Source organism: Poecilia mexicana, unplaced genomic scaffold (assembly GCF_051168715.1).
Source record: "Poecilia mexicana isolate PSO_F unplaced genomic scaffold, ASM5116871v1 scaffold_5, whole genome shotgun sequence".
NCBI lineage: Eukaryota > Metazoa > Chordata > Actinopteri > Cyprinodontiformes > Poeciliidae > Poecilia > Poecilia mexicana.
The window spans coordinates 5,483,324-5,504,574 of NW_028263374.1; the positions used below are offsets into that span (position 1 = coordinate 5,483,324).

General features: G+C 42.6%; 1 protein-coding gene across 3 annotated transcripts; it reads left to right on the forward strand.

The window, feature by feature from the left end:
- Window positions 1-37: 37 nt before the first annotated feature.
- dido1 (death inducer-obliterator 1) lies at window positions 38-20,682 on the forward strand. 3 transcript variants are annotated; one of them, XM_088005403.1, is made up of 16 exons: window positions 38-139; window positions 1,545-1,617; window positions 2,694-3,713; window positions 5,321-5,720; window positions 6,367-6,726; window positions 9,563-9,770; window positions 11,878-12,433; window positions 12,523-12,682; window positions 12,786-12,902; window positions 13,408-13,509; window positions 13,801-13,960; window positions 14,049-14,571; window positions 14,690-14,837; window positions 14,958-15,047; window positions 15,158-15,353; window positions 16,642-20,682. In XM_088005403.1, the coding sequence occupies exons 3-16, from the start codon at window positions 2,857-2,859 to the stop codon at window positions 20,109-20,111; spliced, it is 7,347 nt and encodes a 2,448-aa protein (XP_087861529.1). In that variant the 5' UTR covers window positions 38-139; window positions 1,545-1,617; window positions 2,694-2,856; the 3' UTR covers window positions 20,112-20,682. The 3 variants fall into 3 exon arrangements, with proteins under 3 accessions (XP_087861529.1, XP_014854352.2, XP_087861528.1); XM_014998866.2 differs by having other exon boundaries at window positions 39-139; window positions 9,560-9,770; XM_088005402.1 differs by having other exon boundaries at window positions 47-135; window positions 9,560-9,770.
- Window positions 20,683-21,251: the final 569 nt, after the last annotated feature.

Here is a 21,251-nt window from a genome sequence, read left to right on the forward strand (position 1 = left end):
AGACCAATGAGTGGCGCTGTAACCGAAAGCGTTTTGTGTAAACTGTCAGCCATCTGCCGCAGTCAGTTAGATCCAACGGGATTGGAAAATGGAGGATTGACCGAAATGAGGGCATAGCGTCGGTATTTCTAACATGTAGGTGAGTACATTAAAAACATTTCAGACTCATATTAGCAATTACTTAACGTTTCTATGATATTCTCGAGTGTTACTGGTTTCAATAATCCTACTTGAAGGCAGCGTTGAGACTGAACAAAGACGCCTCTTACGTTAGCCAAACCCGTTTTAGCTGTGGATAAGGTAACTGCGTCAATTAAATGTAGGTTGGTATTTGACAATTTTAGCGTATAGAATTTAATAAGGATGACTTTCGGCTGGTGTGTATTTGCGTTGTTTATTCGAGTGAGACCTAAATGCTGGGGAATTAAAACGCCTTAGCCGCTAAAAAGGTTAGCTTAGCGTGTTGGCTTGCACGTTCTGCAGCGTTCTCCTCCACGTTGCGAGACCACAATACAAATTAGGACTAAAGAGATAACAGCAATGCAGTCTGTAAGTATTATGGGGTGCAGTGAGGGGGGTCTTTCATGTTTCTTTTACGTTTTTACTTTTTGGTGGTGCTTGAAACGGCGTGGCCCGGATTATCGCTAGCTAACGCCACAAAAAAGGTTTTGGCGGAGTGTTTTTTTTTTTTTTTTTTTTCTCCCAATGTTCGTTATGTAACGTGGGGCAAAAGAACATACGGGGTCTAAACACTTTAACATTAGTTCCTGGTTCTATTCAGTCCCAGTATAAGCTGTACTAGCGTCTACTTTTTTATGAATATACCGTCTGTTCGTATATAACGTTTCGATCAGGCATTTGTAACGCGCTCGTGCAGAAGGCCGTGTGCAGCCCTCCGGTTTGGGTGGCGCTTTGAAACAGCTCGACCTGCTTACCGTGTGCTCCAGTCAACAGCTCGTTATCTCTACCGATATCACTTCAACTCGTCGAAGGCGATTTAACATGAGAATATAGTTAATATTGTGTGTGATTTATTTTCTTTTATGGACGAGCCCCTCCCATCTTTCCTGGCTACCGTTTGTCTTGTTCACGTGGCTCGTAGTCGTGACCGCATCTTATTCAACGCCTTGCTGCGCTTAAAACAAAACAAATACAAACACTCATGCTTTGATAAATTATATGCGTTTATTACCTATTTTAATATTGTAAGTTTTAAAATCGGCTTCCTATTAAGAGTTCTGGTGTTTTTCTCCACATTCATATTTGTAAATATGGCTATTTAATAATCCCTTATGTAGTTAGGAGACTGTCGGAGTAATTTAAATGGATCGGATAATCGATATCAGTCCTGTCCGTTTTGGTGTATTTGAGAAGGATCGATCTGATTTATTTTTCTAATTTTGTCACATCGTTGTATCTGAGTCCCTGTGTGTGTGTGTGTGTGTGTGTGTGTGTGTGTGTGTGTGTGTGTGAGAGAGAGAGAGAGAGAGAGAGAGACACTAACTGCTTTGTTTCTAAATCGTTTTTTCTTTTTTCTCTGATAGAACCTTCAACCTGACACTGACGATAATTAATCTGATGTCCTTTAGCTTGACAAGTCATCACTACTGAGTGCAGGTATGGATCATAGTGGATAATAACATTGTCTTTATTTTTAATCAGCTTTTCTACTGTTTTTCATTTATATTATAGAAGGGGAAAAATGTAAATAAAATGTTGAAATTAGTTAACAGTAAAATGAATGCTGGTTAAAATTAAGTTTCAACATTAGAATTCAGTCATTTAAAAAATACTACAAGACACTCTTTTATTGTCTTTTATATTTGTGACAGAATAAAGAAGCAGTCGTTCTGTTTGGGGGGCGGATGTGATATTTCGCTTAAAAAAAAAATCAAGCCTTGAAAGAGTTTCTTAAATCTGCTTGCTTACCATAGTCGTGCCTTCCAAAATACCTTTTAATATGACTTGATATTGAATTTTAACAAAATTGTATTTTTTAATTCAAAATGTAATGATTTCTGCGTGTTATGCAGTGTGTAAACCAATGAACAAGTCATATTTTGGACAAAATAATTAGGAACGAAGATGATCCTTTGAGGCATGTATAAAAATACATAACATTTGTACTCGTATCTTTAAGTAGAATATCCTTTGACTATCTTTCTCAACTTTTTCCTTTTATTTTTAGGACATGGGAACTATATTTTTTGAAAATGTTGACGTTACCTTTATCTCAACTTGAAAACAATGCCCTCTAGGGGACATAGTGCAGGTTGCTACACTACAATAATCTCTAAATCTGTTTTATTTCATAGTAACTTAAATGTCTTCAGTCTTCTTACAGATAGCATGACATTAAGAAGACTTTTATTAAAACTAAGATGGTTATATAAAAAAGCAGTGTCAGAGCCATATAGTATTAACAGTGTGTGGAAGTATAATAGAAAAAATTAACAGTTTAAAGGCAATACGGTTTCCCAGCACTACCTCTCATGGACAGCCATCAGTATTTCAGTGACCCATAGTCATTCTATTGAGGTTTTATTTACGTCTATTGTTGAGGATACAAATTAGATTATGTTTTCAGCAAGCAATTTTTTTCTTTGTTTTTTTTTTCAAGCAATACAGTTTTTTTTTTTGTGGCACTGTGGCCATAGTGCACCTAGGTGACTGACTTTCATTGCTGTTTGCAGGCTCTCAAGAAGCTGAAAGCGGACTAAAGCAACAGTTTCAAATGACTATGAGAGTCTGGCTACAGAGTTGCTAAAGCAACCAGCTGCAGCACTGAAGGCCACAACGTGAAGTAAAAACAAACAAACATTCAAACTTCCTGTTGGTCCACTGCAGCAGAGCACAATGCCAGTGGAGGCGACGACAGACAGTCCTGAGAGCCGCTGTCCGGTGCGGCGCAGCGGACGGCAGCCCAAACGAACGGACAAACTGGAGGAGTTCCTCATGACGACAAAGCGGGGCTCTAGGAAAAGCGCCCCTCCAAGCGTTGAAAGCGGAGATCCTCCTTCACAAACGCCAACCGACGCCGAAACGGCGTCCGAAGCCAGTTTCGATGGGAACGCCGAGTCCAGGGCGGCGGAGGACAAAGCGGAGTCTCCGGAGAGGAGGACAAGAAGCAGCACCAGGAAGCAGGCGCAGAAGAAAACCCAAGGAGGCCGGCAGACGAGATCCACGGGGAGAGCTGCGGTCAAGGACGAGGGGAGCTCTGAGAACGAGGAAGACGGTAAAGATGAAGATCAGACACAAGATGACAGCGAGGAGACGAAAGATGCAAAACCCGATCCGGGCACTAAGGCAACAGAGGGCGCCGAGAACAAGGTTACCGAGGAGACCAATGAACCCGAAGGTGAAACAGAAAAGGAGACTGATGACGAGGACGCAGACACACCTGCAGTAATGACTCGCAGACCAGTGCGGACTTACGTCAATAAGAAGAAGATAGCGAAGAAGAGCCCAACGCCGGCTAAAGCTCCAGCAGCCCTGAGCAGAAACACGGCTCCTGTGAAGAAGGAAACAAAACCCAAAGCAGCCGGGAAGATGAGCAAACACGAGACGACAGAGGAGGAGGAGGAAGATGACGACGATGATGAGGAGTCCTTTACTACTTCGTCTTCATCTACGTCTTCAGATGAGGAGTCTGACGATGGAGGCTATGACCCCAACGCGCTATACTGTATCTGTCGGCAGAAACACAACAAACGGTTTGTTTTATTCAGTATGTTGTCATTATGGCTCCTTCCTCTTTCAGTTGGCTAATCAGAAATTGACACGTTCAACGCCTTGAAAAATGAGCTTTCCCTTTGAACTTGTTCATGTTTTTATGTAATTATCAGAAACATTAATGTGTTTTATTGGGATTTTATGTGGTTGTCCGACACAAAGTAGCACTTAATTTTGAAGTAGGATGAAAAGGATTCACATCTTTCAAAATGTTATCCTGATCAAGATAATTATTCACACTGGAAAAATAACAGTCCACTTTGTATCTCCTAAAAACAAGCTAGCTACTTCTTTATTTGCTTTGATTGTGATTTGACCTGTTTTCTTTCTGCTGTATGTTTGGTTCCACCATTGGAATGGGAGTATTGTGTTTGCTGTAGGGATGATGAGTCAGAACATTCAAGTTTAGGATTAGAACAATATGCATTAGTGAACATTTACATGTAAATACATGAGATTCTAACCAGGTGACTAATTTCTATTTCTAGTTCCAATTGGCAGGTTGATGTTAAAACAAATAAAAGATACAGAAAAAGAAATGAATAAACAAACTTTAAAGTCTGAACATTTTGCATATAATCAATATTGACATTGACAATATTAAGATTTTTTATATACAATAAGTGAAATTGTATTCCAAGTATGAGAAGCACAATAGGAAAAGTAGCATGACCATGCAGCGTTTCTCCTAAGTGGTATTGAATAGTCACCCATAGTACCGGCCTTCATGCAGAAACCTGCAGACTGGAAGGAATGCATTAGGCTGGGAGGGTGACCTCCTTCCGTCCTCCACGTGTCTAAAGTCAAATTTTTTTTTTTTGTAGTATCTGAAATATTTGTTTTCATTATTGCCTTGTTTTAGCTTCATTCATTCACCAGCTTCCATGCCCCCTTTTTAGTAAGTGTTTCATAGTTGTTGATTATGAGTTGTGTTCATTTTTTGCCAGAATGACCAGATTGTTGCTCTCTTCCCTATATGAGTTGTGATAAACTGCAATGACACTTTTTAATGGCATCCAGAAAAAAGACTTCTTGATTCTCTTCCATAAAGGCCATGTTTAGTAGGTAAACCATGTCTTGGGAAATTTTCAGATGATTGATCGAAGAGGGAACTTTCAAAGCTTGTGATATTGTTTTATAACCCAACTCCACTTTAAGCTTTATATTTATTTAGATGTTTCAAAAATGTTAAACCAAGTATTTGTTGTTTTTTTCCCCACTTGATAAGTGTGTGCTTTCCTGGTGTGGTTCTTGGTTTTCATGATGCTGACTGTTCTCTAGTGAGGCCTTCACAGAACATCTGGATTTCTACTGGCAGTAAATTACACACAGGTCCAGTCTGCACACTAGATGGGCAACTTCTAAAATCATTTAGGTTTCTGCTACTTTATCTACGTCTGACATAAAATCCCAGTAAAATATGCTATTTACAAAACAAAATGGTTGAATCGGAGTATGACAGCAATCCACCAATTTCCAATATTTCTGGTTTCTCTCTAGATTAAATTTGGTAAATATAAGGTTAACCATTCATCTCTGTTCGTAGCTATGCGAGAGTGAGGTTTGTATTCCGCATTTTGCTCCGTAGGTTTATGATCTGCTGCGATCGCTGCGAGGAATGGTTCCACGGCGACTGCGTTGGCATCACCGAGGCCCGCGGGCGTCTGATGGAGAGAAACGGAGAAGACTACATCTGCCCCAACTGCACCGCGAAGAAGAACCAGTTGGTCCGGCCTGCCATGGCCGTTCTCCCCACGAGCGCAGAGGCGAACAGGCTCAGAGCAGACGTCGCTGCTCAGGTTGCCGCCTCACCTTCCTCCCTATCTGCTGAGAAACTCTCAGCTGGCGGGACGGGGCTAAATCCATCAGCTGTTCAAGGGGCGGCTCCGTTTTCCACAGCGAGCGGGGCGGAAGATCAGGGCATCAAAGGCAGGATAGAGAAAGCGACTAATCCATCTGGCAAGAAGAAGATAAAAATCTTCCAGCCGGTAGGTGACTGTAGCTGGAAACCTTTCATATCGTCATCCACGGTCAGAGTAGGCTTTACGAAATATACGCCTCATCACCCAGCTGTTTTCATCCTTAGCTTCTTTTCCTGTAGGGCTGCAACTAATTTTTATTATTTTTTGACGATTAATCAATTAGTTTAACGATTAATTGGATAAAAATGGTCACAATGTGCAGATATTTTATTTCATTAAACCTTTTTTTTATACAATATTAGAAAAATAATAAATGAAAATAAAACAAGTCAGTTCATTTCTAAATATAAGATAATCATTTTATTGCCTAAAGTTTAAAAGTGGCATTCCATGAGTGAATCTGATCCGGTGAAGCTGAAACTACAACTAGAGGAGTTTTGGGCAAAACATATTTACAGAAAGATAGATTTTTGTCATAATTGCATGGCTCTGAATGTTACGTTTTCAGCAAATGGCCTTCTTTGAGGCTGTATAGTCCAGTTAACGATCGATTACTAAATCTGTTGACCATTTTGAAAATCAAGTAATCGTTTCAGTCCTGTTTTCTTGACGCATTTATTCACCGTATGCACACAGTTAAAGCTCAGGGCAGACCTGCAATATGAAATGATCTATTTATTTGTTAATCTCGTTCCACGCCGATTTAAATCAGGCTATTCATCAACCAGCCGAGCACAAAGCAGACCAAAAGGCGGCATCGGCTGTGGAGCCGAAGGTCCCGTCAGCAGCAGAGCAGAAAGCCCCACCGGAACCAGAGCAGAGGGTGGAGACTACGGTCGAGGTGAACACCACGCCGGCCGAGGAGGCGGCCAAGCAGAGGGCGGAGGATGACTCCTCCCTGCCTAAGTGCATCGGCCCCGGCTGTGACAGCATCGCCCAGCCGGACTCCGTGTACTGTGGTAACGACTGCATCTTGAAGCACGCCGCCGCAGCCATGAAGTCCATCACTGACGTCAAAGAGCCCAAGCAGAAGGACAAGAGTATGCCTCAGAAAAACAAGTCCACAGCAAAGGTAACCCGGACTGCCTGACACGGTTTCCCCTGAACACACTGGTTATGTCCAGTAAGGATAGAGAAACTGTTTTTTTTTTTTTTTTTTTTTTTTTTTTTTTTCTTCCTTCTTTTTACATGCTGTGGATAACTGCAGATCTGTGGCAGGAATATTAAACTTACAATGTTTACATGTCAGAATCAGAGGGGGGTTTATGGCTGAGCACCAATGAATGCTTTACAGTGTTGGGCTATTTTAAATCTAGGACTTGTTTAATATTTATCACAGTGTTCTTCCAACCAGAGTTTGATTTCAGAAGGAGAAATGTTTTTCACCACGGTGTCAGACTGCTTGTTGTGCTCGCCCTCTGCATTTTTAATCGTGCTTTAATTAAACTGAATAAGGATCTGCTGTGAATTTGAAATATGTGTGGTCTCAGAGCTTTTTAGTTAATGGTAACTGTGATTTCAGAATACCAACATGTTTACATAAATGTTGTCTTGCATTTCATCACAATCTGTCACTTTTTTGGGGAACACCAAATGACTCTCCAGCCTGTGGAAAGCAGCTCCTATTGTTTCTGCAGCTGCACACCATATCAAGTCAAAATGGCCGTCACAATACGAGTGCTGTGTAGCGATCACCAAAGACTGCTGGGATGCCGTGTTTGGTAGGATTTTGGTGCTGTGCAGGCAAATTCTTCATGCCAGTAATTTATTTGGCTTGTTAGGTTGAACTTTGCCATCAAGACCCACATCGGATCTATATTTGTAGTGGCTGGGAGGTTAAAGTTCGCAAAATGTGGGGGGAGCATTCAGATCAAAGAACAATTGATATCCAACTGTATTCAGCAACATTTTTGCAATTGCATGATGTTTTTTTTCTAATATTGTGCAGCTCCAAATGTCCTCTGTGTCAAAGACAAAGAAAAATCATCTCACCATTTTTCCTAAGATTAGAACTTTTATGTCATTATCTTCTGAAGGTATAAAATGTTGCAACTTTAAAAATCTTAAATGTTTATGAACATCAAAATGAATACTACTTTATATCTCATCTATCCAACTTTTTAAATGATTTTTAATCTCCAACAGAATGGGATGTTGAAGTTTCTGTTCTCTGCTTCCTGTTAAATCTTAGGATGTTTAATATCAATGGTATTCTGTCTTTACAGGACAATTGAATTTGTCAAAAAAAAAAAATCAAATATCGCATAATATTTCAGAAATATTATGCGATATTTGATTTTTTTTTTTACGTTGAACACATTTTTTTTTACATCTTTGACCAGGTGATGGACCCGTTCTTAGAGCCGCTCCAGAACTGATTCAGCTTTTTAACTCATAAATTTACAAACTAAGTTTCTCCACAGCTTGTGAAGCTGACAGGCCTCCATTCTTCTATGTTCTTGTTCCCTTAAACTTGTATCTTTCACCTAAATTGGTGTTTGTGAGAACTTTTAGTACAAGACGTCAAAGTAGATATTGTGTATGACCCGTTTCCTTGCAAACCAATATTTTTCATGTTGCCTGCTAAGTTTCTGAATTCTATTGTGAAACCACTTTCTAAGAAATGACTTTTTATCATTTACAAATGCATACCGGTGATAATCATTCAGCATGTGTCATTGTGTAAAAATCTAGCTGTTAAATTATAATAAGCAACAGCAAAAGTTTATATCATCCAGTCCCTTAGAGCTACTGTCCTGCAACTTTTAGATGCAACTTTTAGATGCAACTTTTAGATGCGTGTAAAAGACTACGTCTTTTAGATGTAGTCTTTTACACATCTAAAAGACTACACGTCTTTTAGATGTGTAGTCCAACACACCTGAATCTGATGGAAATGTAATGGCTCGTTCCCAGGCCTATGCAGAGCGGAATGACTTTAGCCGTCTGATTTAGGTGTGTTGGATCAGATGCATCTGAATTTTGCAGGATTGTAACCTAAGCAGTGTGATTAGCTACTTAAATATGTTAGATTCTGAGTCTGACCACACCGCAAACTTAAAAATACACTTTCTTTAAAATTTAACACTATATTAGACTGTATGTACATGAAAGTTGGTTTATGTGGCTAAATGAAGCGGAGGAAAACAGAACTGATGTCTGCCGGCTCAGCTGGAACGTCAGTGAATAAAGTGTCCCTCCTAGATGATGCCATATTAATGCGTTTGGTATGTCGTCACAAGGTCAATAATGAATAATTGTGATCTGGTCTCATCTTATTCCTCCAGATCTGAAACTGTTTGCAAGTAAAAATAACTTGTTTTCCTCAGACAGATGCTGAATAGGATTAACGCAGTGTGAAGTAACAAATGTTAATGTTTAATGAGAACGAGAGCGACATGGGAGCCATTTTGCTTTAACACAGGTTGTGTTAAAGTCCAGTCTTGGAGGGCGACTGTCCAGAACCTTTTAGAGGCATCTCTGCATGAACACACCTGGATCAAATAATGATCATTCAGCAGGATTTGTTTGGAAACATTTTGAAAGTGTTCTGACTGATTCCAAACCAGGTGACCTAAATTGGGGAGGAATGTGTTACAGGCCTTGTGTAGCTAATAATTGTTAGCTTCAGCAAATCCCTCTAGTTTTCTCACCTGCCTCTCATCTCTGGTGTGAACTCTTTCCTCAGTGTGTGGTTTCTGTGACAGTGTAGGGTTACTGAAGAGCTCTAACGTTGAGTTAAAACTCTTAATGCGTTGCTGTCGGCGATGAACTGCATTTTGTCTGTGACCCTAATAGCTGTATTTCTCACCAGCAGAGTTGGTAGAATTTGCAACCAGTCTGAATTCATGTGCTGGAGAATTTTTCTCTGACTCGTGGATCTGTTTCTCTCCTCTCCTGTCCAGAAGGGCGGAGCCGGCGGGACGGCACAGAAGAAGACCCAGAGGGCGTCGGACAGCGACGAAGACTTCAGCCCCGACGAGGACGACGAAGACGAATACGCCGAGGAGCAGCGGCCTCCGCCGTCCACTGCCTCCTGGTCCAGTGACCATAATTACATTGCAGTAACACCAGAAAAGACTACACCCATATCACCAACAGTGTTAAACAGAAAGTGTATGTATCTCCTTGAAGGTCTAGTGCTGCTGTTTTTAAACTGCATTAGTTGTTTTCCTGCCGTGTGTGTGGTTCCTGTGGCGCTAACCTCATTCGGAAAGCGTCCCGTGTTTCTGGGGGGAGAACATGAACTGATCTGTGCAGGAGAAGTATGATCTAAATAACACAGAGATTATATAATGAATGGTTTGCAGTGTTGCAGCAGGTAAGTGTGAGGAGTAATAATGAAGGAGTTTTATATTAAAAGGCTCTCCTCATACGACACTGGTGGCGATTAAACTGATGTTGTAAGGGATTGGCAGCTTTAAATTAAACACTTGGATCTCTCTATGTATATATATATTTATATATTAATAATAAAAGTGGGCGTTAACAAAGTTAGGAATGTACTGGTCTGAAATAGGTTAATGGTTTTGAAGGAAAAAGCTTCGTTTCTGGATCAGAACATAATGAACTAGACATTTCAATGCCTTTGGGATAATTCCCCAACATTTGGGAGAGACCAAAAGCAGAGGGATCACTTTTTAGAGAATCGGTTTGAGGTCGACTGAATGAAGTGGATTTATTAGGTGCTACCGTTAGGGCTTTTTTTTTTCTCACTTCTCCAATGACCTCCCTGATTTCCCTCTACAAGCCTCATCACATCCCACTGCTGTCTGCCTCAAAGGTCCTTCCTGCTGCAGGTAGGTGGGAACGGCTCATGTTGAGCTGTTGCTGTTAGCAGCTAAAACATTTTACTTACCTGCCCTTTATGTTTGGGGGTGATGAGATGTTTCATTCATACTGAATGTGGTGCACCACTTATTTTTCCTAAGTGACTGGCTTTAAAATAAAAGGTGATAAACAGATTTTTGGATGCCTCCATTAATTTCGGGCGTTGTTGGCTTGCTGTCGGATGTCTTGACCAAGTTCAGCTGAAACCAGAGACGTGGATGTAAAAAGTTAACATCCACACCCTTTTTACGGAAGCAGTCGGGAGCGGCGAACGCGGCTGGGGGGGGTGAAGAACCACGTCTGCGAAGATGAGACCCTGAAGACGAGCGGTGAAGATCTGCCAGCTTCAGAAGGAGATGGAAGACTGAAGATTTCCTGTCTCTTCCTGGAATGGATTTGATGCATATGATGGACAACAGCATGAGATTAGCTCCCACTTGTGATCAACTGGAAGGAGTGAAGGTTATATAAGCATATGCTGTCAGATAAGGAAAACAGTTATGTTCAGCTGTTTTTGGTTAACTAGACCAAGGTGTAGAAAATTTGATTAGTTTCGTTGCCATTTTATATAATGTTACAAAATCTCTAGAAAACACTGCTACATTGGCGGCTTTGCATAAAATACTGTGGTTTTCTAGAGGTACTGGATGTACATTACTCAAAGTGTGCAGCTTTTGACTACAATTTAAATGAAAACTACAGTAACCCTGAAAGTGAAATATGTCATTTTGGGAATTTTGAAAAATTGACCACCTGTGGATTTTTGTTTGCTCCTGCACAATCCATGAGGACTTCACCCAAATTCACCTTAAGAGATTGAGTTTTGTGCTTTAGATACTTGTTTCAAGTATGTTGCTCACCTATTGATGAAATTAAAACATTAACTATTCTCAAATTACTACTTAAGTTTAAATTAAATATCTGTCCTAGCAGTAGATGTGGGTTGAACACAGTGGTTAAAGTTGCTCTAGAAAATATTCAAGAAAGAGGAAATGGCAGATTGAGACGTTAGCTGCTTCGATGCTGCTGCTAATAGACCAACAATTTGAACTTGAACAGGCAGTAATGCTAGATCACTCTGATCTTTTTTTATTGCATTTGGGTTTGGGGACTTTGGATAATTTTTTTTAACTCATATTTCTTTTCTCCCATTTTAAAATAGGTTTTGATTAACATCAGAATGTACCAGCTTTTACAGCCACAAATAAAATGTTTGTTTTTTGTCTTCTTTTCCCAAGATTTTTATGTTTTTAAATATCTTTCAGTATATCATATTCTTTCTGATGTGACTGATTGATGGTTCCTGCTTCTCAACTGCTGATATTCAGAGGAACAAATTTTGCCAACTTTTTTTTTTTCTTTACAAACATTGGGTTTTGTTCTTGGTTTACAGCTCCTCCCAAAGAAGAGAAGATCGAGAAGGAACGGAGCCCGTCACCTGAGAAATCCACCAGAATATCCTCAAATCTACGCAAAGGAAAGAAGAAGTCCCCGCCACAAAAATCCACTGCGGTCTCATCGAAGAGCAAGAAGTCTTCTCCGCAAGCTAGCAGCTCCAAAGTCTCCAAGAAACGGGCGACCACCCTGACTAAAACCGCCGAGAAGTCCAAGAAACCCGGCCAGGCCCCGGCCCACAACCCATCTCCATTCCCCGCTGGTCCAATTCACGTCACAGGGGCCATCAGAGTCACCAAGTCTAACTTCACCATTCCCAAGAAGCAACCTCAACAGAAAGACTCCCCTTCCCAGAGTCAGCCAGACTCCTCTTCCTCTTCTTCCTCTCGAGTCCCATCCTCTCCAGTATCCTCGACTTCATCCAGCCGCTCGTCGTCTTCCAGGCATTCCCACCCACCTGGCTCGTCCTCCCACTCGTCCCCTGCGAGACCACCAGCCAACAACCAGATGAGGCAGAACATCCGGCGCTCGCTCACTGACATTCTCTTCAAAAGGTGGGTTCCTCTCATCTCCATGTGGGACGTCTTTTTGTTTGTGTTTTGTTTTTCTTAGTGACCATTGAAAATGTTTTGTCCTCCGTCAGGGTGAGCGACAGCGATGATCTGAAAATGACAGAAAGCGAAGTGGGGAAACTTGCATACGGCATCGAGAAGGAGATGTTTAACCTCTGCCTGAGTACCGACAGCAAATACAAGAACAAATACAGGACGCTGATGTTCAACCTGAAGGACCCTAAAAACAAAGTGAGTCAGTCAGGAACACATGGTACACGTGCAGGAAAGTTTTAAAGGTTTTTCAAGCCAGCAAGGTATTGGGGATGTTTGATGGACGATTTGTGTGTTGCAGGGTTTGTTCTACAGGGTGATTGGTGGACAAGTTACTCCCTTCAGACTGGTGAGACTAAGTGCTGAAGAGCTGCTCTCCAAAGAAATAGCCGAGTGGAGAAAGCCTGAAAGCTCAGAGGTAAAAATTCCTACTACTTTTACAAATCATCAGGTTTCCTTTAACATGTGACTCTTCACAGTTTGATAAATAGAATTGCAAAGTGGAAGGAAATTATTTTATTTTTTTTAAAGATCTGAGTATTTTGCACTTTTGTTTTCTGCCCCCATTACTCAGACACTCATAAATAAAATCAAGTACAACATATTTCTTTTAGAGGCCCATTAATGTTGCCTGTCAGGCCAAACACACCATTTCATTGGTGAAACATGATGGTGGCTACATCATGCTGTGGGGATTCACCAGCTCAGAAGGGGAGTTAACAGGAAGAGATGGGTGGAGCTTGGAAACAGGGAAATACTGGGAATTTTTTTAAATTTTTTTGTTAAAAAGAACAAAATCCACTCTCGCTTTTCTGTTGTACTATGTTTTTTTGTTTTTTTTAAAGGCCCAATTATTAAATATTTTTTGATTTGGTGACTGGGATAATTAGCAGTGAGGCACATCTTTGAATTCCTGTCCTCAGGGTCACTCTCGGAGCCGTTCGGGGCATTCCAGACATGGAAGCAGGCACGACACGGGCTCCCACAGCGTAGACATGGACGATGCTCCCCCATCCGATGCAGATGTATGTATTTCCGCTTCTGCGCCGTCTTCTCGCTTGGGTTCTGCGGCAGTAAGTGGTGGCAAGCTTCTCTTCTGCATCTTCCTTCAGCCTGCATGAAGCTTTTGCATGAGGAAATCTGAAAAGTAGCCAATAAATATTAGCCAATAGAAAGATTTTTGATTTAGTTGGCCGCTCTCTGCCATTTCTATCTTTGATGACTTGCAGAAAAAATAGTGTCATAAGATGGGAGAATTGTGTTTTGTTTTATTTTTACATTTAACGTTTGATGGGATTCCTCTTGCGTTTCCTCAGGACCAAGACGAGGCTTGCTCAACTCCCTCAGCGTCCGCCCAGCCCTCTGTTGACGGCAACACTGGCAGCAACATGGTGGATGTTTTCAGCAGCATGCTTAAAGACACCACTTCTGAACATAAGACTCATCTGTTTGACCTCAACTGTAAAATATGCACAGGTAATACAGGTTCAAGGTAGTATGATGCTACTACGTTTACTCCAATGTTTTTATTTCCATATTCATGCTTCAAAAATGTGTCTTCCAGGACAAAAGACAGAAGATGAACTTGCTTCCAAAAAGGCCAGAGTCTCCAGTAAGCCTGACGTCAAACCACCCAGACACGAATCAAGGTCATCCAGGTCCGGGGATTCACCTTCTGTCAATGCTGCGGCCTACCCTCCCCTAGACCCCTTAACGTCTCATCTGCCAGTCGCCCCACCCTACCACTCCAACGCGGGGCCAGTTGTTCCAGAAGCTCTGCCGCAGCTCTACCAGGAGGATCCGAGCACGATGGTGCCTCCCGCTCCAACCCTTCCGCTTGTCGCCCCCGCCGTCTCTACCGTCAGCATCTCTCGTAGAGACCCTCGCATGGCCCGCCACGGCTCTGCCGCGAGCGTTGTGCCACCAGCCGTCGAAAAGCCCACCAGTAACCCAGCAGAGCCCGTCCTGGCTGCTATCACAGCTTCTGTTGCTGCTCCGGTGGACGCTGGAGTTAAAGTACCACTGCCACTTCCGCTGCCTCCAGCGCCGCCTCCGGTGGTGGCTATGTCCAAGACTACGAAAAAAAGGTGTTCAGTCTTTCTGCTGCAGTACTACCAAGAAAAACTCAAAATATTGAATTGAGACCTACTTTTTAAAGTGTTGCATCAACTTCTCTAAAAGGAGGGTGTTGTTGATTTGTTACAGCTCAGCTGAACCTCCTCCTGAGGGGGAAACGGCGATCTTCTTGTACGGTCAGGAGACGATATGGAAAGGATTTGTCAACATGCAGTCAGTCGCTAAGTTTGTGACCAAAGCTTATCTGGTGTCAGGCTCTTTTGAACACCTAAAAGAGGTACTTTCACCAAACACAATTTGGGTTATACATTATTTTCTTGTATATATCAAGTAGATTTTCTGTTTACTCCACTTCATATAAACATTCAACCTGTTTCTTTTTGTCAATGTGGTGCAGGATTTACCTGACACCATCCACATCGGAGGCAGGATAACTCCCAACACCGTATGGGATTATGTCGGGAAGCTGAAAACGTCGCTCTCCAAGGTTGGTTTAGAGAGAGATTAACCGGTAGAAGAGCTGCGTTTTTCCTTTTCAAACTTCTGGTATCCAATTCAACCCCCCCCCCTCCCCATCCCCCCCTTTGTGTTTTTCAGGAGCTGTGTCTGATCCGTTTCCATCCAGCCACAGAGGAAGAAGAGGTAGCATATGTGTCTCTCTTCTCTTACTTCAGCAGCAGAAAGAAATTTGGCGTGGTAGCTAACAACAACCGGCGCATCAAAGACCTCTATCTCATCCCACTTGGCTCAAAAGACCCTTTACCCTCTAAGCTATTACCGTTTGACGGGCCAGGTAAGAATTTAGAAGGGATTATAGAAATACTGCCGTTGCTACTTAAGTGTTGTGTGGTATTTGTTAATTTCCTGTCAAACTGTGATTTTTTTTTTTTTCTTTCTAACATACGGTAAGTATAATTTCTTTGTTCAGACTGGAATGAGAGCTTTTTTTCTAACTGTAGGGGGTGCTCATGTTTCTTTTTGTGTTTCCCAACATGTTTGTACTATCTCCTGTATTCTTTCCTGTGTATTTGAAATTGTATGGCACGTTTTCAATAAAGTTTGCTTTGCAGATTGGTGCCACATCATCCAGTCTCAATCTGTTGTTTCTCAAGACTTGGCTCAGTATATGTGTTAAATACATATATGATTAATAAATCGGTTTCAAGTCAGTCTTCAGTCAAGCCTTCTTTTAAGATGCCAACCATACAGTGAAGTGCTTCATCGCTACCAAGGAATCAAGTTGGAATCAAACACATTTCTGCTTATAAAAGAACAGCACTTTAAGTTTTTGAACCTGGTGGTTGAATAAAGGTGATCCAAAAAGTCTGTGTAGAGGTCAGGTTTTACACCAAATCATGAAAAAATGGGGGTCTGGGAACAGATTTTAAATGAATCCAATCAGTTTAAAAGGAAAATATGTTCCAGTCTATGTATATATGTTATATAATCTTTTTAGTACTGTATTCTATTTATGTGTTGCATCTATTAAAAGACCTGCAAGACCCTTATTTGCTTGTCTAAGTTAATAGTAGTGGCAGAAACCAGTTAAGTTTCTCTAAGATCTGATCTGACGATTTAATTGGAAGATTTGAATCCAAAAGAAAACATTTTTTTAACCATTCATTCACTGGAATGTTTTGTTAAATTCTTTCCAGGGAAAAAAACCAAATGAATCCTAATTATGCATTTAAGCTTATGTTTTCAAGGTATCAGATTTCTATTGAACATAAGAATGCATGAAACTACCTACTGTTGGTTGATGTGTTTTTAGACTGAAATTGGTGAAAGACCTTAATTTAGATGTATTTAATGAAGATGGTTAAAGGCAAATCTTTAGCATTTAAGCTGGCTAAAGGAAATTGACTCTTCTGATCTCTGGCCAATTGTTTTAATACAAGAATTTATGTCTTCATTATAGCAAGAAGTTCTCTTTCATACCTTTTTGAAGTCTAAAGCAGTCTTTAGCTCTCATTCCAGTATTTTTTGTTTTATACCTCAGTATTGTTGTTGTTTGTTCTTAAATGTTTAATTTTTATGGATTTTGAAGTTCTTTCTCTGGTTCCTGTGTGTTTGCATCTCAGGACTTGAACCAGCTCGCCCCAACCTTCTCCTGGGATTGCTGATCTGCCAGAAGGACCGAAAGCGAACCGGTGCACCGCTTGAAACAGAGGACAAACGGTCCAAAATTCAAACCAAAGACGCAGATGAAATCGGACTCCCAAAACCCGCTCCCGCAGTCAAGGCAGAGAGAAGTGCACGGCAGAGCCTTGAAATCCCCTTCAGCACGACTCCTCCAGGTTCACCTCCATCCAACTCTTCTGAGACTCCCAGCAGCAGCACCGCAAACGCTGCCGCCTCGGTCCTTTCCTTGCTATCGGCTGTCAATGCTCCAGTCACATCTGGTACCCTTGGCAAGGATTCCACATCCGGAAGCTCTGCTGCCGCCTCTGCATCAGCCGCCACGCCTCTTCAAACCATTCTCAACACGATCTTCAGGAACAAAAAGTTGGACTCAGACGCTTCTAACTCTCCATCTGATCAAACTAGGGAACTTCCTGCCACCGCTACCATGTTAGACCCTATTGTCCAACAGTTTACCCAAAATCCAAGAGAGACACCGGAAGAAGAAGATGAAGACGACAGACCATATGATCCAGAAGAAGAGTATGATCCCAGTCTGGTCTTTAATGTGCCCAAGAAGGCTGCTGACGAGCTAATCAAACCTGAGATCTCTAAGCCGACTGAGGTGGAAGCAGCCGGAACTGACGATGTGGAGTACGATCCTGAAGATGATTCGATTTTTGATGATGTGAAAACTGTGATACCGGCACAAACTAAGCCCATAGCTGAAAATGTGCCCGATGCAAAGATGATCCTGGAAAATCTTCGAAGAATTGGAGATCAAGCACTGCAGAAACAGGCAGAACAGCAGACGTTGTCCACAGAGACAGCCGCCGCAGCTTTGTTACTTCCAAACACAGTTGCCAGTAGTCATCTACTCCAACTTGGCAAGAAAGTTGAAGAACTAGTCAAGTCGTCAACGGTTGCTCCGCTTATCAACCAGAGAAGAGATCCAAGACAGAGCAGGGATCCTCGCCAGTCTGTGGGTGAACAGAAACAGTCTGAACCGGAACAAAAAGAGGAGTCGTCTCCTCCTCCTTTGACCGAACCTTCTCCTGCCTCTGCACCTCTGGCACAAGAGCAATCTCCGCCTAAAGTAGAAGAACATGCTGATACCCCACAAGGTCCAGAGACTTCGCTGGCCCAGGAGGAGGAAAAAAGTGAGGCGACTCTGCCTTTCATGGACTCAGACAATGAAGAGGTTTCAATTCCTTTGCTGGGAGAGAAGGTGGAACATAATATGGAGGTCATCTACATGACCGATAGAAAAAGGAAAAGAGACGAAGATGACAAAGAGGAAACTGAAGTGGACAAATACAGCATTTGGCCAAATGCTGCCAGTATCTTAAAGGCTGGCGATGATTTAAAGTACGAGGAAAACAGCCAAGATGCCCCATCTTCGCGGTATCGCAGAGAGTCTGCAGACATCTCCACGGTAACGTCCGCCATCCCGGTACTCACTCAAAGCACTGTGGCCGATGCTCACTCGCATCACATGTCGCACCACATGGCCTCCTTCGATAACGAGTACCGACCGCCAATCGATGTTCCACCACAGTCCAGCTTTGTCCCTCCCCACCCCATGCAAGGTCAGAACCTGATAATGAGGCCTCCGCCACAGTCTATGCTGCAACCCATGCAAGGTCCTCCTCTAATGTCCGGTCCTCCTTCGATGCAGGGGCCTCCCCCAGCTATCCACGTTCCTCCCTCTGTTCATGGTCCTCCCCCACGTCAAGGGGATGGCAGTCAGCAGTATGGTCCAACTCCGACATCCTACCCTCCCTATCAAAACCAGAACCAGTGGCCGAACAACCAGCACCAACAGCAGCAGCCACCTCCTGGACCACCAATACAAAACATCCTGCCGCCTAGGGGACCCCCTCTTCAATACCCTCCAGTTTCTCAGAGAGTACCCCCTCCACAAATATTTGACCCCTCCATGACCCCTCAACACATTGGACTACAAGGCCCACCTCCAAACATTCACCCACCTCCAAACTTTGAAGGACAGAACAACTTACCGCCACCTAGATTCTCTAGTCCTCTACCTCCTTTTAATTTCCCTGCTAACAGAGGTCCTCCTCCATCTTTCACAGGACCCCCACCATCTGCTCACTTTGATGCCAGGCACCCTCCTCCTGCTCTCTTCCCAGGCCCCAGGGCTCCCCCACCAAATCAGCATTACAACAAGGACAGTCCAAGTAACTCCTTCAATCCCAGTATGGACCAGAATCCAAATCCTCCCCAATATTTTAAAGAGAATCTTGGTCCTCCAGCACCTTCCGCTTATCGTGGACCTCCACCCGACCAGTATGAGGACAGGAGATTACTGCCTCCTAGCACGGAGTTGAGCGGACAGCTCTTCCAACCACATAACCAGTATGGGGGTTCAAGGCCACCGCCATCTTCACCGCTAGAGAGACGGTCTTTCGATGAACCCCGCGGACTCCCGGCTCAGGAAAACAGGCCGCATCTTTCTCAGATTTCAGAACGCTACCGTTTCGATTGGCATTCAGACGAACCCAGACCTGTTCGCCACGGCATGCCGCTGCTGCCACCATCTGTAGACGGACTACACGGCCCTCCCAATCGCCACGGAGGCCAAAGTCCAGACCTACAGAGGGAGGACCACTGGCGACGACTTTCTCCGGAAATGAGAAGGAGGAGTAGTGGCACCCACGACGATGTAGAGCCTCGCACCGGAGAGCGTGGGGAACGTTTAGAACGTGGAGAGCGTTTGAGTCGCTTTGACATGTCACACAGAGAACTCAGTTCTGGCTCTTCACAGTCCTTAGAGGAGAGGCAGAGAGAGCTCTCTGAAGACCACAGGAGGGAGAGAGAGAAGGAAAGTCCTCATGGTGGCAGGCCCCCCTGGGAGAGGGGAATGGGCAAGCGCTGGAGTCGGGAACAAGAGTGGGACCGAGGACGGGAGAGGGAGCGGGAACCAGAGCGTGGAAGAGAAGGAGAGCGCAGCAGGGGGAGGGACGGTGAGAAGACCAGGGATGCAGAGGGAGAGAGACACAGGGATCAAGACTCTGAGAAAAGGAGGGAGAGAGACAGGGAGAAAGAAAAGGAGAGGGACAGGGATAAGGATAGAGACAGGCCTCGGGAATCCGACCGGAGAGACCATGACCGCGACAGAGCAAGAAACCGAGACAGGGACAGGGAGCGGGAGCGGGAACGTGACCGAAGACGAGATCGATCAAGAAGCAGAGACCGCGACCGCGGAAAAGACCGGGGAAGAGATAGGGAACGAGAAAAGGATCGAGACAGAGAGCGGGACCGGGATCGCGAAAGAGAAAGAGATCGAGATCGTGACAGAGATCAAGACAAGAGGAGCAAAGACAAGAAAGAGGACAAGAGAGAGAGTAAACGTGATTCATCCAAGGAGAAAACTAAGAGTACAGACAATGACAAGCACTCTTCCTAGACTGTTTTATAGACATTACATCTTTCTTGCTCCTAAGTCCTCATCTAAACATCACTGTAAATGTGTATGAGCAGTATTTTGTTGAATTTCCATTTTCAAACGGTTCTCTGGAAAAGCTCTAAACAACAGACAGTGTTTGTACTCTTTGTCTCCTTAAGATTTCTACGTTTGTGTTTTTTATTCCCTCGAGTTACTTGGGTACAACACATTGTGTAGGCTTCCAGTCCTGACAAATGTACTTTTCTCTGGTTGCAATGTGTTGGTTTTTTTTGTTTCTTGTTTTTTCTGAAGAAATCAAAATAATGTAACTGATTAACACACCATTTACAAAATGTAAATATGCACATATATATTTCTGTATATACTGATGTTTTTATCCAGACTTTTCTAAGTGCAGCAAATAAAAGCCATATATGTGAGGTGGATAATGTGAAGCTTAAGGCAGCGCGGTGGAAACGTGTCCAGCTACTTTGAACTAAAAGCTTTTTATCAACAGTGTACATCCCATAGTGTTGAGGAAAATGTCCACAGTTTCTCAGCTCAACCAATTAAAAATGTCTCCTAAGGTTTATTTGTTACAGTCTCATTTTTCTCTCTCCTTATTTAAAGAAGAATGGCGCACAGCGTCACATGGCTGTGTGCAAAGTGCAGTTTAGAATTTATATACTAAACATATATATTTAGCATTTATATAGATTCAGGTGTCAAAATTCATTCTTAACTTGTTTAAAGCTGCCATTTTTAAGTGATGCAAAAAAAATGTTGGAATTTGAACTTTTGAGTTTACGTGAACTGCTGGGAGCTAGAAAGACCTCGAGTGTACAAACATTTTTACTGAAAAAGTTAAAAAGTGGTACAATAAAGTAACAGCCATACTGTTATTTATTGAAGTCCTATGTTTTTATCGTTTACACAATAGAATGAATACAATTCTCATTTGTATTTTTGGTATATGTGGGTTATGTTCTCAAGAGGATCTAAAGACCCAGACATTTATTTGTGAGCCCAGCTTTATCTTATCTCAAATATGATAGAAGAAACATCCTACTTGCTGTGTCCTCTACCAACTTTAAATACATCTTGTAGGTTTGCTTTGTTTTTAAAGCTCATTTCTTGCCACTGTTCCATGAAGGAACGATT